The sequence below is a fragment of the Heteronotia binoei genome, chromosome 21 (assembly GCF_032191835.1).
Source record: "Heteronotia binoei isolate CCM8104 ecotype False Entrance Well chromosome 21, APGP_CSIRO_Hbin_v1, whole genome shotgun sequence".
NCBI classification, from domain to species: domain Eukaryota; kingdom Metazoa; phylum Chordata; class Lepidosauria; order Squamata; family Gekkonidae; genus Heteronotia; species Heteronotia binoei.
Genome location: NC_083243.1, coordinates 86,556,847 through 86,574,502, shown reverse-complemented (window position 1 = coordinate 86,574,502; position 17,656 = coordinate 86,556,847). Strand labels below are relative to the sequence as shown.

Sequence of the window (17,656 nt, the reverse complement as noted above, 5' to 3'; positions counted from 1 at the left end):
AAAGAACATTGGGATTAAAAATCAGTATGGATTACATCCATGAATCTAAAAACAGAACATAGGGTTTTTCAAACATTCTTTCAAAAGTTAATATAATACTGGTGCTTACTATTTTAATATGGCAAGCTGGTAACCAGAACAGAAAAAAAATATTTAACCATAAAACCATGTCATAAAAGCAGGAGTTCAAAATTTCTGTCTGACTTTAACAGCCACACAGAATTTACACTCACAAAATATTCCATTCTTTCCCTAGGTGAATGGTGCAATCTTTTGCCATCACACTGTACTTTGGAGACACTCTGAAATTTTTATGGGGACCACCTTTTCTATGCTGAGTGGTGCAAATGAAGCTCTTTACAAATGTCAAAAGTGCTACAAGCCCAGTGTGATTGCAGCAGTTCTCCCTCACACTGTGCCTGTTTCAGAGAAACTTGGAAAACATCAAGGTGGTTCATGACTTTCAGAGCATCCCCAAGGGTCAGGGTTTGAGAAGGATGGGAATACCTGCCAGATGGAAAAATACACCCACCTGGCATAAGGATTAAGGGATGCCATTTGATGTGTATGTCACTGCCAGTTTCTCTAGATGCATTTCAGCAACCATATACTTCAGCCTACCTAAACATATAGTGTCAGGGAGGAGGGCAGCAGCAGGTATATAAGCATATCATCTGAGCCATATCTCACACTGTCCCATCCCTCCTCCTCTCACTATCAAAGCTTCCCTCCCTTGTTGCACCAGCTCAGCTAGACACTTTCTACCAGGAGCTAAAAGATGGATAGCATAATGCTTCACAACTCTCCTGTTTTATCAATACAGCTCTCATATTTCTTGGGGGGGGGGGGCGGGTTAACAGGTAAAGTTGGAGAGTTTGATATTTATGAAGAAACACCCCCCACCCAAGGTATCCAAATTAAGGAAGAGGAATCATTTGGGTACCCAAAATGATCAAAGGTTGAAATTTTGAGGAAGAAAAATAAAATGTGTCAAGAGAACTGGTGCAGGTACATTTCAATAACCTTTGAAAATAAACACTTGTGCCCAATATAACATTCTAAATGTTGGGACTGAGGTAACTGTAAAACCTACAGTGATATATGGTATCTCTGGACAGAGGTTCAGATATAGCCACACTGCCTACTGCAGTTTTGAAACTAATGAAAAAACCAGAACAGAAATCAGCAGTTCTGTGCAGCTGAAGTACATGCAGCTACAACAATAATAACCATACAAAAAACTCATAAAAATCCCACTCAGGTAACCCAATACCATGTCTGTAGCAGACAAAGCACAAGTGACATGACCTCAGCAGCATCTCTCTACTTCACCCATGTTCAAAGTGCATTCTTAGTGCAAGAAGTAGAACTGAATAGAAAGAGGCTTACCAACCCCTAGTGGATTTCATGCTAGGACCAGAACTCTTGTTTGAGTTCATATGATGTAGGTTTGTGTGTTTTGAGTTCAGTTCTGCATAGTGGAACAGTGTTGTCCTGACTCTGACCTTCAGCATCCACATCCAATAAAGTCCGCTCTTCTTCTGGAAACCTGACATGGAACGGAAGCAGTGCAGGCCTCTCTTCAACAGTGCTACTGCTGCTGGCAAAGCAGGAGTCCAGGTTACTGGGGGTTTCAGCACTGGAGCTATTAGCAGAGGATTCACCCCTTGCATTACTGGGTGAGACAAACCACCAGGGGTCAAGCCGCTGCCTGTTAGCAGAAGGGCGAGGTCTAGGCAGGAATTCCAAGGTCTTCGGCCTCTCCAGAGTAGAGTCTTGCTGAGCATTATAGCGCCTGGGGGTTGGAGGAAAGATGAGGTTGGGGTCTGGCAGTCGAGGGACTTCATTTGCACCCTGACTTGGGCTGGGTGTTTTTAACACACCTATTTCTCCCACCAGGGAAAATAAATGAAAGGGAGAGGAGAGGAGAGGAGGGGAGGGGAGAGGAGAGGAGAGGAGAGGAGAGGAGGGGAGGGGAGGGGAGGGGAGAGGAGAGGAGAGGAGAGGAGAGGAGAGGAGAGGAGAGGAGAGGAGAGGAGAGGAGAGGAGAGGAGAGGAGAGGAGAGGAGAGGAGAGGAGAGGAGAGGAGAGGAGAGGAGAGGAGAGGAGAGGAGAGGAGAGGAGAGGAGAGGAGAGGAGAGGAGAGGAGAGGAGAGGAGAGGAGAGGAGAGGAGAGGAGAGGAGAGGAGAGAGAAACCAACCAGTTAGATAACACTGATGAAGTGAGATGCTGGGTTCATTTAATAAATACAAGGTAATATCAAACACAGGACATGATTAAGGACATGCACACTACATTGCATCTACACCATCTTCATGGTGACTCCTACAGGTCTGAAAGACAGTATGGAGTGGTAGCTAAGCCAGAACAGCGGGCACATCCTCAACAGGAGAATGCTTAAGTTTGTTGCACAACTAAATCCACTTCTTTCTTGAGAATTATTCCTACACTTGTATAGCTAAACTATACAAAATGTAGTATGGGAACCTGCTATCTGGATACAACCAGAGACAGATAAAACTGGAACATAGTCAATTCCCTTAAAAATAAAAAAGATACAGAATGTATTATGTAAGGGTATGCCTTGCGTAAGGATATACCTCATCACTATAAGGCTGTTCAGAGCAAATAAGGATTCTGAACACTTCAGTGTTATGGCACAAGTACTGACCAGTTCATGAAGTGACAGACTATTCTGCTAAGACAGAATCACTGGCCAACATATCCAAAGACAACTGAAGAACTTTGAAGGCTCTGAAGCTGCTCTCCACTGTCATGTATGTAAAACACTGTGATACTTCAGGGGAAGATACAGGTTTTATAATTAGAAAGTGGGGCTTGTGTTCAGCAGCTCCCATTTGAGACATAACTTTGTAATTTGGAAAGGAAATCCATTTTTCATGGGCAGGACTGAGAAATAGCCTTTTTTCTTTGCGAAGAAAAACTGTACAGCCAGGGCTTTTTTTGTAGAAAGACCCAGCAAGAACTCATTTGCATAGTAAGCCACACCCCTGACATCAAGCCAGACGGAACTGCATTCCTGTGCATTCCTGCTCAAAAAAAGCCCTGTGTACAGCTGGAATTATATTTATAGACATTCAGGAAATCATGAAGGGGATTTTTTCAGTATGTCTGTTGACAAATATGAATAATTGACAGACACGGTTCATACTTTTTCATTATGATTTTTGACACAAATTGGGTTGGAGGAACCATCTGAAGGAAGCTCTGATTTGGGTGGCAGTAATTGAGGGAAGAGAAACGTTATGGGTTGTGACGGAACCGGCCCGATTCTGCCTTCAGGCCCGGTCCCGTCAACTCCCTATTGAGTCGCCAACTCCTGGAGGGAGCTATTTCTCCTCCTGCCCCTTGGGCTCGCTGCCACCACCTGCTCAGTCTAGGGGTTCAGATTGAGAGGAACAGGACTCCCAATCCCCCTCTCCAGCTATGAGGCCAGGCCTCAAGGTCCTCTGCCACCCTGTACTTGGGTTTCACAGAGACCTCAGCACTTCTTTGGGGCACCCCTGGAGGATTGGCACCTTATCCAACTGCATGCCTTCCCCCTTCCCCGGGGCCCCCTTTATAAAGCAGTGTGGTCTAAAGCGGTTTGGGGATCTATGTGGTACAGAGATTGACTGCCAGCATTCAAAACAGAAAAAAAAATTTATTTACAAGAGAAAAAGAAAGGGAAAGAAAAACAAAACAAAAACAGTTGCCTATAAAAAGTTAGCACAGCACAGCACCCGCACAGCAAACAGCATGATAAAGGAAAGGTGTTATAAATGCATCCTACTGTCCCTGGTCTAAACTTGCCCCACCTTGGGGATGACTTACTTGGTCTGACTGCCTGGGGGCCTCACAGGCAGGAGCCCCCATGGCCACCACATGCTCCCTCGAGCGCCAGTTGCAAAACTGCCTTCTCTTCCTGCTAACTCCAATCCCAAGAACAAAAGAACTTCCTCCCTCTCTAGGAGACTTTCCCCCTAGCATTGTTGGTTTGGCTCTGGAAGGGAGGGGGGTTTGGAGGGAGGCTAGGCCAAAGCCTGCTTAGGAGTTTCATGTTTTCCCTCCCAATGAAGCACCAACATTGACTAAAATGGCGTTTCTCCACATGGGTATTTGATGAAAACCTGCAGTAGGCAGCTAGGGAAACCTGATTAATTAAAATTTTGTGCGGCATGGGAAAGCAATAATGTGCCAGGGAAAATGGAATTGGGGGAATATGGGAATAAAGAAAACTATAACTGGCAGCTACCAATAAGAGAAAAGGAGGCTGGAGGCATGAACAAATGTGACTTGACAAAAGGGGTCACTGCATAAGAGCCACCAGGTGCAGTGGGCTGAGAATCAAATTAGGATCCGAGACACCAGGGTTCCAGTCCCCATTCTGCCATGGAAGGCAGCTGTGTGATCGTGAGACAGTCACTCTCTCTTGGTCTAGCTTACCTCATAGGGTTGTTGCAAGCATAAAATGAAGGAGCACCATGTACATTGTCTTGATCTCCAAAGAAAAAAGACAGAAGAAAAATGGGTTGGACAAAGATTCTTATATGCAGGGCCAGTGCCAGGCTTTTTGGAACCCTAGGTGAGACTACCTACTTGTGCCCCCCCCAACCCCCCAAACCAATGCCAGTTGCTAAACCAGGCCCAGTCACTTGGTGGGGAATCTGCATGACTTATAGCAGACACTTCATTTACCCTGTTGCAATCAGGTTGATGTCCAAGGTTGTTTTTTTGTTTAGGTAGCAAAGAATGCCTGTGTGTGTGTGTGTTTAAGTAGAAAATGTTAGCAATGTCCTTTAGCCTTATTTCTTGAGCTAACCTCATAACTGCCCAGAGATAGCACACAGAGAACTTTGGTTATACATTTTTCCCAGTCAAGAAAAAAAAAATTAAACCCCAAACACATTGGGAGTATTTAAAGACTTTTTACTAGGTAGAAAGCTCTCTTAAATACAATGCAACTGTATTTAAGAGCATTGACAAAATGTAGATAGATCAGAATGAGCATTTTCTGGATATTTCAGTAAGACAGGAGTTTTAAGAGCAACTGGCTATCTTGAATTGACTAAAGCAATACACTAACTGCTGCACAGACAGCAGTTGAATCAGGACAGCATCAGGGCTGATGATGGCTTTCTGTAAGAAACAACCATGTGCTTCAGTGAGGATACTTCTACCATTCTCTGCTCTAAGGAATGCCTTCCCACACACCTGGATGATCTATGTCTCAGGCTCCTGCGTTACAAGCCAACTTGCAATGAACAGCCCAGATTCCCTGGAACTTCTTTCTGCCGGGATCATCTGCTAGGAATGGGGGGTGGGTGGGTTGGAGTTTAATTAAACACAAGGTACTGTGGTTCAGTTCTGCAGCACCTTATGCTTAATTAAGCCTTCGCTGCCTGTTTTTTTTTTTTAAGAATCTTTTAAATTGATTTAATTGAAGTCTATGTTTTGGTTGGAACGGGGATGGGCGGGGTGGGGATTGTTTTCCAGCCATCCTGCACCACTTGGAGAAAAACACCAGCCATCCCATGCCTCTTGGAGAATCTGGGAGGTGTGGGGGAAGAGAGATATTCCTCCTGCTTTTGGAAAGCCCTCTCTCTCTGAGAGTCCAGGAGGCATTGTGGGTGGGGGCAGAGAGATTCTTCCTGCTTTTGTAGCTGTAAAGGCACGAAGAAGAAGAAGATATTGGATTTATATCCCGCCCTCCACTCAAAAGAGTCTCAGAGCAGCTCACAATCTCCTTTATCACCCTCCCCCACAACAGATACCCTTTGAGGTAGGTGGGGCTAAGAGGGCTCTCACAGCAGCTGCCCTTTCAAGGACAACTTCTGCCAGAGCTATGGCTGACCCAAGGCCTTGCTAGCAGGTGTAAGTGGAGGAGTGGGGAATCAAACCCAATTCTCCCAGATAAGAGTCCACACACTTCACCACTACACCAAACTGGCTCTCCCCCCAACCATCTTGCACCTCTTGGGAGAGTCCAGGAGGCATAGGGGGAAGAGGTATTCCTCCTGCTTCTGCAGCCATGGCTGCAGAAGCATGAGGAAAGCCCAGCCAGCCCACATCTCTCCAGAGAGGAGTGGGGTGGGGAGATCTTCCTTGTGCTTCTGCAGCTGTGGCTGTGCCTCTCCGACTGTTCAAGGGGAGTGTAGGGGGGTGTCAGTTGCTTGCGGGCCAGATTGGAGGCCTGCGGGGGATGATCCATCCCATGGGCCACCTGTTTGCCACCCCTACGTAGGGTTTTCAAGACTTTTCAGTTTAATTTGTCTGCCATTTCTGCTTCTGCATAGTAAACTTGGGCTTCCTTGGGGTCTCCAAATCCAAATACTAACTATGGCTGACCCTACTTACCTTCTGAGATCTGATGAGATCCAGCTAGCCTGGGTCATCTAGGTCAGGACTCTTTATGTAATATTTATTAATTGACTGTAAGGGGCCCATAACTCTGTGGCAGAATAAAATTTGCAGTTGCTTTCCTTCCTTATAAACAAGAAAGAGTTTTGTGGTACCTAGCAAATTTATTGTAGCTGAAATAGTTAATTGTATTAGCCATGGAGTGTCTCTGATGCCAATTACTGAGTTTGTGCCAAGATTCACCAGTGTTTAGCCCAAGAATTTGCTTTCAAAGCTAGAGTTGTTAGAAAAAAATACCTCAGAGCATGACTCCCAACACTCAGTAACATCAATCTATGTTAGGCTTGCCAATCCCCAGGTCCCAGAGGAGTTTTTTCTGCTTTCCCAGGCTCCTTCCCACCCCCAGTCAGCTGGCCGGCGGAGGGAAGCCCCGCCCCCAGAGGACCATGTGCCTTTGCACCTCCGGAGGCTTCAGACTCCGATTGAAAAGCTTCCTCTTGGGATGGTGTGTCTGTGTTACTTTGAAGAAGTTGGCAGCAACTTGTGAGTAGAGAGGCCAATCCCTTGCTTCAGAGTCGCCAGAAAGGGGGTGGGTGGGAGGGAAATGTCTGTTGAACACTTCATTATTCCCTATGTGGAGATTGATTCTCATAGGGTATAATGGGGAATTGATCTGGAGATTTCGGGGGCTCTGGGGGAGCTGTTTTGTGAGGTAGAGGCACCAAATTTTCAGTATAGTATCTAGTGCCTCTCCCCAAAGTACCCTCCAAGTTTCAAAACGATTGGACCAAGGGGTCCAATTCTATGAGCCCCAAAAGAAGGTGCCCCTATCCTTCGTTATTTTCTATGGAAGGAAGACATTTAAAAAGGTGTGTCCCTTTAAATGTGATGGCCAGAACTCCCTTGGAGTTCAATTATGCTTGTCACATCCTTGTTCCTGGCTCCGCCCCCAATGTCTTCTGGCTCCACCCCCAAAGTCCCCAGATATTTCTTGAATTGGACTTGGTAACCCTAATCTATGTCTCTCCATACACTTCACCGTTCAGCAAGACCTCTTGGAAGAGATATTGGCAGGAATTTTAACTACAAGGTCTGAGCTGTTCACAGACCCATCCTTTCCTCTTTTTTTCCCCTCTACTTCCCATCTCCAGAAAAATCCATTGTGGTCCCTGGCTAGCAATATACTTGAGCTTGGGTTAGAAAAGTTCCCAATAGCAAAATAACATAATTCGCATAAAGCACTGATGCTAATTGGAGAAAAGTCTGCAAAGTAATTTTAATGCATTGATCTTACACAAGTCTCTTTGTATGCCTCTACAGCTTATGTGACCAATTATGAGAACCGGGAGAAATTTCAAATTAAGGGAGAATATTCGTGAGAAGTATTACTTGTGGAGCACGTGGTTTCAACTGTAGTCATCTCACAGTGCAAATATAAAAGAGAGAGAATGAAGAGCAGAAGGATTAAGGAAGCTTTGAAAGATGGTTTTCCCCATAGCCCCAGAGAAACCTTGCACAACTGCCAAACAGGCAGCTCTGAATAAGAGTGGGGAATAAGGCAGGAGCATAAAATGCAGAATCCAGTGGCAAGAAAATGAATGTTAGATTCTATTCTATCTGATATGAGGGAAAAGTGTAACCTACCTGCTCCCAGTGCTCCTGTAGGGGAATTACTGGAAAGGTATCCATTGGTAAAGAGACCAACAACTTTTATGGCACCTTCAGAGGGGGTGCGTCGGTGCCCCCCTTGGTGAACTTCTGAAGAAAGAGTCACATGTGTGGGAGTCAAGGACTGGTTGGGATCCCGCTTGAACTTCTCAACACGTATGTTAACCAGTGGATTACTAACTACCGGCAAGGGAGCCTTCACTGTCACAGGGCTGACAGGCATCTCATATACTACAATCTCATCGCTGTCTGAGCGCAGAAGGGATCGAGTTGAGTTACATTCAGAAATGGAAGACAAGGAGAGGAGGGTCAGGGAACTGGAGGGTTCACCCAGCTCCTCTTTCTTGAAGAGCTTCCTTGAAGGAGGGCTGGTACTCCGACGGGAGCGCCCAGCTCGCTGAAAGATACTGTCACGTTTCTTCTTCTCTTCCTTGGGGGCTTCCAGTTCATCCTGGGTTAACAGTTGGCACTTCCCAGCTTCCAAGAGATCAAAGCCTAGGCCAGCAGCAGCTAGCACCGCTGCACAACCCAGGAAGGCAAGCTCACATCGTTTGTGGTGGGAGCCACCACGTTTGAGGCTATTGGTGGGGGTGAGTTGAGGGGTACTTGTGGCAGAGTTCACAGGGGTGGGTTCATTGGCATCACTGGATTGGCCATCCCAGTCCTCATTCTTCTGAAACGGGATACAGAGGTATGATTGGTTAGGTCCAGGTGATCGCTGCAACTTGCTCTCTTCATTTTTTAAAGAATCACTGTCTTCATTATCTGTAAAAATAAACAGCAAGCCTTTTACATTATCACTATATAAGTATCCATTGCCTATGTTTTACCATACATCTGCAGATAAAAATGCACTGCAAATACAGCTTTTTTATGACAGTACTTTAAAAACTGAAAGCTAGGTAACTGATGCCACTTGCCACTGAGTCTTTGCTGGCAACAAGTGTAAACCGGATATGACAGAATATGTGTGCAACTGAATCTACCACAAACATGTATGTTTTTCCTGCTCACTAATAGCAATTCACAGAAGTGAGCAGTTGTGTTAGTAAAATATTACTTGGGGGAAGAAGTTCGTCACTGCAAACTTGGCCTGATCACAAATCCCCTGCTATCATGTCTTGGGAAGGCTAGAATTTTTATTTTTTTTTATAAAAAAGATGACAGGCAAAATTATAAGAAAGCCATTTTTCTGTCAGAAAGCCATGCTTATAGGCTTTCCATTTCCAAGATAAACACAACAGAAAGTTTTTACATTTGTTCTATAAATAACCAAAGGCTTAAAACAGCTCATAATTTAAAAAGTGAGCCAAACAACTAAAACAACATTGGCTGAGTGTAAGAAAAAAAGAGTCCTGCAAATAAAGACTAAAAAATGACAGAGACCCAACCTCAGGAGAAATCTTTTTCTGAACAATCCACCACTTCCAATATTGGGGTGGGGGGGACAAGGAGCAATATCCAGACCCAAGAAAAGAGCCAATGAATGATCAAGGGCAAAACTGAAAGACAAAGAGGGCAGAGGCAGGATACAAGATGAATGAATTATGGGCTACTTCACACATCAGACATAAGTCCAGCAAGAGCACCTGTTCAATGCATTCATACACAAACATTACGTTGATGCATACTCCAACAAAATAATTTATAGGAATTTATCATTATAATCTTATAAAAGGATTGAAATTAGAGGACAAAATCAGACTGAGATTTTTTGAAAAAAAAAACTGCTGAGTATAGGTGGATGATATATAACAATTCAGTTAACAGGCTACTTTACCCATTTCTGTTAGGCTTGTAAATCCAGGCAAAGTGGCTGCCGTTCTCTGGACCTTTCCTAGGTTTGGAACACTAGATGACCATTGTCTGTATCCATCTACCAGGATCTTCAGACTAGCATAAAGAAAGGTTTTATTGTTTCAATTAGGACTTCACAAAAAATTTTCCCCCTTCCACCCAGTTTATCTCCTATCATATCCCAAAGGTACAGAATACATGAACATAGGCTCAGTAGCTTATACTATCACCCACATTTATTGTAGCCTCACTACAGTCCTGTGAAAAGTCTTTTCATGCCAACAACGAAGGATCAGCATTATATGCACATATTAGATACAAAACTCTCCTATGAAATTTGCGCATTCTTAAATATAGGCAGGACTCATTCCATTATTTAACAGGATTATAGCAGAAGTGGCCAAGTAGCATTATATTTAGTTTGCTTATATTGCAATTCTACTAACAAGCAATTTACATATCATTTCCAAACAAGTTTCTCTATCCAGCCAGTTTATAAGGTTAAACCTGGTTAGTTTTGGGAGCAGAACTTTATCAGAACATTTTCAGGGCCCCAATTAATTATACCTAGATAATATACCACATAGGAAGAGACAGGGAAAACAGATTTTATATCTATCTGTATCTACACATAGAGAAAGACAGAAGTGGGACTTGTGTACTCATTTCAAACAGAGGCCAAAGCCACTGGTAAGGACTTTTCACTTAAATACAGTCTACTTACCAGGCTAAAAAAATCAACACATACTGGACTTCCATGTTTCAGTGTTTTGACTTTGGTGGGGTCTGCGGAGCTCATCTCCAGCAACACCCCCCCCCCGAATTGGATGGTTGGAGGGGTGCCACAGCTATAGTATCCCCAGGGGGGCCCAGGCAGGGGTCCCCTGACAGTAGGGAGCTTGACAGGATTCGGGGGAAATGGCAGCGGCCAACCCCTGAGCCTCCTGTTGCTCCAATATTCTGTCACTACGATTGCCATGATGGCAACAAGAGGTGAATGCCCGACTTCTTTATCTTAACAGCTTTCTAAGCTTCCTCTTTTCTACTGTAACTGCTGAAAATCTACCATGCAAGTAAGTTTACTTAAAAATCCAACCGACTAATGAAATTCTTATTGTAAAACCAAATGGGACTGTTCAAAAAGAGGGGGGGAGGACGTTTCTCCCTCCCCCACAGGAGAGGCCTCCAAAAGAAGAACAAAAAACTGCTGAAAATTGGCATTTTTTCCTCGTTCTTTTTAATTGGACTGAATATAGACATGTAAATTAATCTGGCTTATAATTAAACAAGCTGCAATTGGAATTCTAGCATATTATAACACAGACTGAATATACGTTGAATATGTTTATAAAAGCAATTCATTTGAAGGAGATTGGAACGGATGTGGTTTGAACTGGAATGCAAGAGAAAAGTACACAGAAGGGGGAGAGTTGGAGGACAAACTGACTGGATCTCTGGGCTGATCATTAACTCCTGTTACTGGACTGAGTAATACTGTGGGAAATAAAGTAATACTGAGTAATACTGTGCAAAATAAAACAGATGATAAAAAAGATTGTTGTGCTTCCATATCTTCAGTACAACATGCTATTGGTCTGCTAGTGGAGCTGATAAAAGAGCAGGGGGAAATTTTTCTTCTGAAGTATAGCGAAACTGAATATCTACATAAGTAGAAATGTCGAGAGACCCCAGAGTTGTCTAATGAGCCAGGGAAAGTGAATAAACAGGCTGGAAGTGTGCTGAATGAAATCAAAATGGAGACAACATACGCAGTTTCAGAGTTGGAGTGGAAATCACGATCTATCAAAGCTGTTGGAAGAGGAAGTGGGCCTTATTCTCCTTACCAGAACAGATGAGCGTGCCAAGGGGAGAAGATGGACACTACGCCAAAAAGATCAAGACTTGGAAAGCATTTAAAAAGAAGGGATTATAAACTGTGTTTGCATACTTGGTTACTAATAGCACAACATGATGGAGCTGATATGTTATTCTGAAGTGGAAGCTGGAACTTTATAGTGTGGAGGTTTTATATTTTACAATTTAAGGAGAGTAATCCAATAGAGACTGTGTTGTAATGATTGTATTATCTTCTCCTTAGATAAAAATATATGGAGGATGAGGTTGTTATGCTGTACCAATTCTCCTCTTTCTAAAGTAACATGATAGTTGGAAATAGAGTCTCCAAAAGCTCTCAAATAAGTTTTGAACAATTAATGAACAATCAATTTAGATAAATAGTTGGTTATACTCAATCTATATTAATGTAGAGAATACAGATATTTTATAGTGATAAGATGTGCTCTTGATTTCTAATTTTTGTACATGTCCATATTGATATAGATAAAGTAATGCGCTTTTGTTTTTAACTCTGGTTGGAAGCAAGCAAGTTACTATTATAGACATAAAGTATATAGCCATCTTACCCGTTTATGTTTATTTTTAATATTTTTAAAATCATTCAGCCAGTTTTTGTTCTCTTTTTTTGTTCTCTTTGTTTTTTGCTTTTGGATAAATGTTTAAGAATGAGGACTGCGAGTCAGCAAAATATTCTACAATTTCCTAATCTGAACAAAGTGGGCGGCTGTGTTGGACTGAAACAGTAGAACAAAGTAGGAGTCAAGTTCACCTTTAAAGGTGCACCTGACTCCTACTTTGTCCAATTTGAACAAATTCTTTAGTATCTAAAAACATGAGAAGGAAGCTAGAGTGACCACAAGGGGGTGTTATTCAACCTCTTTTCCACTACTCATTTTTTCAAGGCTTCAGCACTTACCCAGTTAAAGTGAGCCCATGCAAACCTTCATCCTGTAGTTATTTGGGAATAAGCCCTGTTCCCAGTCAGGTAAATATAAATTATCTGCTTGGGCCATATGGCAGGGTAAGTAACTAAAAAAAATTATTTTCCTTTTTTTGCATTTTCTTACTTTCTTAAAGGAAGAATTTAAAAATTAACAACTCCAACAAAATCTTTACACTATACAAACTTAATATCACTTAAACATTATATCTTCATGTTTTCTTCATCTTCTTCCTTTGTTCTTCTCTCAAAGATTAAATAATAAGATTTATAAAACTCACTAGTTACTTAGCTTATTATATTAGCTTTATATGGTAAGTGATTAAAATAAAGCTGCACAGTTTACTGAATGGAACATGGAGACCCATGGCTGTTCCCATGAAGTCAGGTTTTCAAACTTTTTCTGTAGTTAATATGTATGTTTGATGCAATTTCCTTCAAATCTTTGGGGTAAATATTTTATTTCCCAAAGACTCCTAGCACCTGCACACAGGAAAATAATACTTTCTCCTAGACAGTATATCCATTGCTACTGTGATCTGTGCAAATAATGTGGCTGTAGAAGCATCACTGGGCAAACAGCGACCATATAACATAAACTAAGTTTGTTATTCCTGTTTGGTCCTTGAGCATCTTCATTATGCTGTATGCTAATTTACTGCATGCACACAAAAGCTTATACCTGGAATAAAACTTTGCTGGTCTAAAAGGTGCCACTGGACTCAAACTTTGTTCTGGACATCTGTTGGATACGATTTGACACACAACTGATGATAACTGCCTCACCTTCCCCAGTATGAACATTTTTTAGTAACTTTAGCAATGTTTAAGATGCAAAAAAATTAATAGTTACAGCTATGCTGCTGCAGTCTTCACAGCAAATGGATCAACTTTTGCACTACTAAAAATAAGTCCCCCATTGCTTTCCCAAGATGGTCTTGTCTCTTGAGACAGGCTTAATGTCTCTTGAAGCCTGTGTCTGGATAAAGGATTAATTAAAGGCTAAAGCTTGTTTTTTTCACTTGAACCTCTGACACCAGCAGACACCTCTTTCAGACAAAATGGAAAAGGACCATTCCAGAGAAATTACTGACTTTTGGAAATTCCCCTAGCAGATAATAGCCCCTCATTACTTAAAAAGTAAATATATAATTAACGAAAGGATTTGAGATACTGAATTACCGAATTACAACATAATTTAAGTCTTGTCACCAAATATTACTGTTTCAGGGGCAAAAGGTTTGTGCTATCTAACTATCTAGCTAATTTACTAATTTCCAAAGATAAGAAAGCTTTTACTTTGGCTGGATTTAATGTTCTTTCCTCTGTGCTTCTGGAAGGGCAATACCGTGGTGTGCCTTGTGAGGAAAGCATATGCCTTTGTGCAAGTGGGGAAGTTGAAACTGCTGGGCATATTTGACTGCACTGTCGATCTGTGGTGAACTTCAATATGTTTTTATTACTCCTATACTCCAAAAAAACCTAAACAAACCCTGGTAGACTGGAGGAATTGTATACTTTCTCCTAATCCTCTTGGGCCATGAGCCTTGATTATGGAGTTGCCATATCCTGTGCAGCAGCTAGAGTTTACAAGGATTCTCTATTAAGTTAATGAATTATATTTGCTATTTTATATCATCTATGTGGTGGTTTTCTATGTAAATATTTTTGGTGCTATATGTATTTTTGTACTGGCCTATAGCAGTAACATACAACTTATTCACACGCATTCAGCTCACATTCCTGATGCTATTCTGGCTTGCTTCTTCTACAAAGAATATCACCATTTGAAAGATACAGATAATTTATTACATTAACTTCATCAGCTTCTGGTTAAATGACAAACTCCTTCTGTACTAAACTGCAGTTTTGCCAGTCTGAATGTCACAACTTACCTTATTTTCTGATTTCCAAATAGAAAATATCCTTTACAGCATTCCAGTATAGTCTTTTTCCTAAATGTAATCCTGACAACTGGTTAACTAGATGTTGTGAGCAGTATATATGTATTGTTAACTAAATGTTGTGAGCAATATACCATCAAGTTGCTTCCACCTTAAGGTGACCCTATGAATTAATCATCTCCAAAACATCCTATGGTTAACAGTTTTGCTCAGTCTTGCAAACTGAGGGCCTTGGGTTCCTTTATTGAGTCAATTAATCTCAAACTGGGTCTTCCTCTTCCTCTATTGCTTTCAACTTTTCCTCGCGTTATCTTCTTTTCCAATCAGTCTTATCTTCTCATAAATTGACATTACTACAATAGCCTCAGTTTGGTCATTTTAGCTACTATGGAGTATTCAAGCTTGATGTGATCTAGAACCCACTTAGTTGATTTTTTGGTCATCCGTGGTATCCATAAAACTCTCCTCCGATACGACATTTCAAATTAATCAACTTTCCTCCTGTCTACTTTCTGTACTGTCCAACTTTCACAACCATAATTAGTAATGAGCAGGGCTTTTTTTGAGCAGGAATGCACAGGAACGCAGTTCTGGCTGGCTTGGTATCACGGGGGTGTGGCCTAATATGCAAATGAGTTCCTGTTGGGCTTAAGCCCTGGTAATGAGTCATACTGCAGCATAAATTTTCTTGCTCTTGGTTGCCAGCAGCACACCCTTACACTTAAGAATCTTTTCTAGCTCCTTCATGGCTGCCCTTCCCAGTATCTGTCTTTCTCTTGGTTGATGACACCCAAGGAAAAGAAAATCTTGAACGATTTCTTCAGTATCAGACAGGGCTTTTTTTGTAGAAAAAGCCCAGCAGGAACTCATTTGCATATAAGGCTACACCCCCTGATATCACCATTGTTTAACACAGGACTTTTTTGTAGAAAAAGCCCAGAAGGAACTTATTTCCATATTAGGCCACACCCCCTGATGCCAAGCCAGCCAGAACTGCATTCCTGTTCAAAAAAAGCCCTGGTATCAACCTTAAAATTGTGCAATTCCTCACATGTTATTATCTTTATCTTGATGTACAGCTCTAATCCTGCTTTGACCCTTTCTGCATTAAACTTCAGAAGTAGTCATTTCAAGCCTTCATTATTTTCTGCCAATAATGTGGTATCATCTGTATATCTCAAACTTTTAATGCTCTTTCCACCAGTTTTCACTCCATCTTCATCTAAATCTAATCCAGTTTTCCTTATGATACGTTCTGTACATAGACAGAACAGATGAGAAAATACATCCTTGCCTTACACCTTTGCCAATTGGAAACCATCCTGTTTCTCCATATTCTGTTCTAACAGTAGCCTCTTGCCAAGAGTATAGATTGGACATTAAAACGGGGGTCCCCAACCCCCAGGCCAGGGACCGGTAGTGGGCTGCGGCCTGCTTTCCATGGGCCGTGCAGCCTCGCCACCTCCCCCGCTTTCCCTCCCCCTCCTTCACTCCTACACAGCCTCTCCGCCTCCTCCCCCCTCCCTCCGATCAGCTGATTGGCTGGGAAAGCCGCTGCAGCAGCTTTGAGCGATGCTGCCCTTGCCTCCTCAAGTGGGAAGGAGGCAAGGGCAGCGTTGCTGGCCGCTGCTGCCGGCCTCCAGCCACCCTTCCTTTTCCTTCCCATCCCTTTGCCTCCCACCCCCCTGCGCCTGGGCTCTGCAGCCACGGCGTACCTGCCTCCTCCTCTGTCACCTCTTTCGCTTCCCCTCCTGTTGCCTCCCCCCTACCGGCCATGGCGTGTCTGCTTCGTCTTCTGAGCCCACCACCACGACTTGCCCTCTCCTTCCCTTTCCTTCCTCTCCTGTCACCTCCCCACCCCGCCCTGGCAGCGGTGACATGCTGTGATTGCGGGGGGGGGGGGGGGGAGGCAATGGAATAGGACAAGAAGGGAAGGGGAGGAGAAGGTGAGTGCTGTGGGCCCGGGGGTGGGGTTTGAAGCCCTTTGGGGGTGCCTTTCTAGGGCACGATGTGCCCTCGGCTGCCACTAGCTGCAGTGGTTTCCCCTCCACAGCTGTTTGGCGGGGGGGGGCAGCCTGGGAGGACTTCACCACCCCTTCCCCAGCCTTAAAATGGAGAAAACGGAGGGGAAGAGGTGACGAGGCTGCATTGGGGGGGGGTGAGGGAAAACAGGGGGGGAGAAGGATAGATCCAGGTGGACAGCCGTGTTGGTCTGAAACAGCAGAACAAAGTAGGAGTCAAGTTGCATCTTTAAGAGGTGGCGAGGCTGCACAGGGGGAGGAAGGAGAGAGGAGGAAAATGAGGGGAGGAGGAAGCGGTGAGGCTGCATGGGGGGTGAGGGAGGGGAGGAAAACAGGAGGGAAGAGGCGCCACTGGGGGGTTCCCCCACCCTGCCTGCTCTGGGCTGGCCCTGGAGCCGGTCCCTGGGGCCAAAAAGGTTGGGGACCACTGCATTAAAACAATCAGATGTCCATTTCTTTTAAAATCAGCAAAAGCTTTTCAGGATCTACACAGTCAAAAGCTTTGCTGTAATCTACGAAAACACAAGCTGATTGTCTTCTGAAATTCACTTGTATGCTCCAGTAACCTATGTAAATTTGCAATATGGTCCCTAGTGCCATTTCCTTTTCCAAATTCAACCTGAACATCTGGAATTTCTCATTTCATATATGGTAACAGTCTTTCTTGTAAGATTTTGAGCATCACTTCACTCACATGAGAAATTAATGTGATGGTCCAATAGTTGCTGCAGGCTTTCGGAATTGGAATGTAGATCAAGCTTTCCCAGTCTGTGGGTCATTGCTTTGTTTTCCATATTTGTTGGCATAGATTTAGATGGACTCCATTTATGTGGCTTGAAATAGCCACCATATATTCCTGGTGAGCTGGTTCTCCCAACTGCTTTGAATGCAGCTATCAATTCACTTTCTATAACTGCCGGTTATTCAAACAATTCTTCCTTTAACACATCTGCAGTAATTTTCAGGTACTTGACCCATGTATACAACAGCACCTAAACTTTTTTTAGCAATAAAGTTTAATACAGAACTAAGATGAAATGTTATGTACAAAGTTCTCTCCCAGAAGAGTAAAAACCTTGCTCAAATCCAGTAAACCATGCCTGTAATA

The 17,656-nt window shown here is 43.1% G+C and overlaps 1 protein-coding gene across 3 annotated transcripts in view; it reads right to left on the bottom strand.

Moving 5' to 3' along the window:
- Nucleotides 1–204: 204 nt before the first annotated feature.
- MAP3K9 (mitogen-activated protein kinase kinase kinase 9) overlaps nucleotides 205–17,656 on the bottom strand; it is an 81,545-nt gene continuing 64,093 nt past the window's right edge. For 2 of the 3 annotated variants that reach the window (XM_060262091.1, XM_060262089.1), the window contains exons 9-11: nucleotides 9,810–9,922; nucleotides 8,006–8,794; nucleotides 1,162–1,883 (exon numbers count right to left, since the gene is read on the bottom strand). In XM_060262091.1, the coding sequence (XP_060118074.1) occupies nucleotides 1,411–1,883; nucleotides 8,006–8,794; nucleotides 9,810–9,922 (1,375 nt within the window). In that variant the 3' untranslated portion in view covers nucleotides 1,162–1,410. Of the gene's footprint in view, nucleotides 1,884–8,005; nucleotides 8,795–9,809; nucleotides 9,923–17,656 lie in introns of all 3 variants that reach the window. The other variant, XM_060262090.1, reaches the window with a different exon arrangement.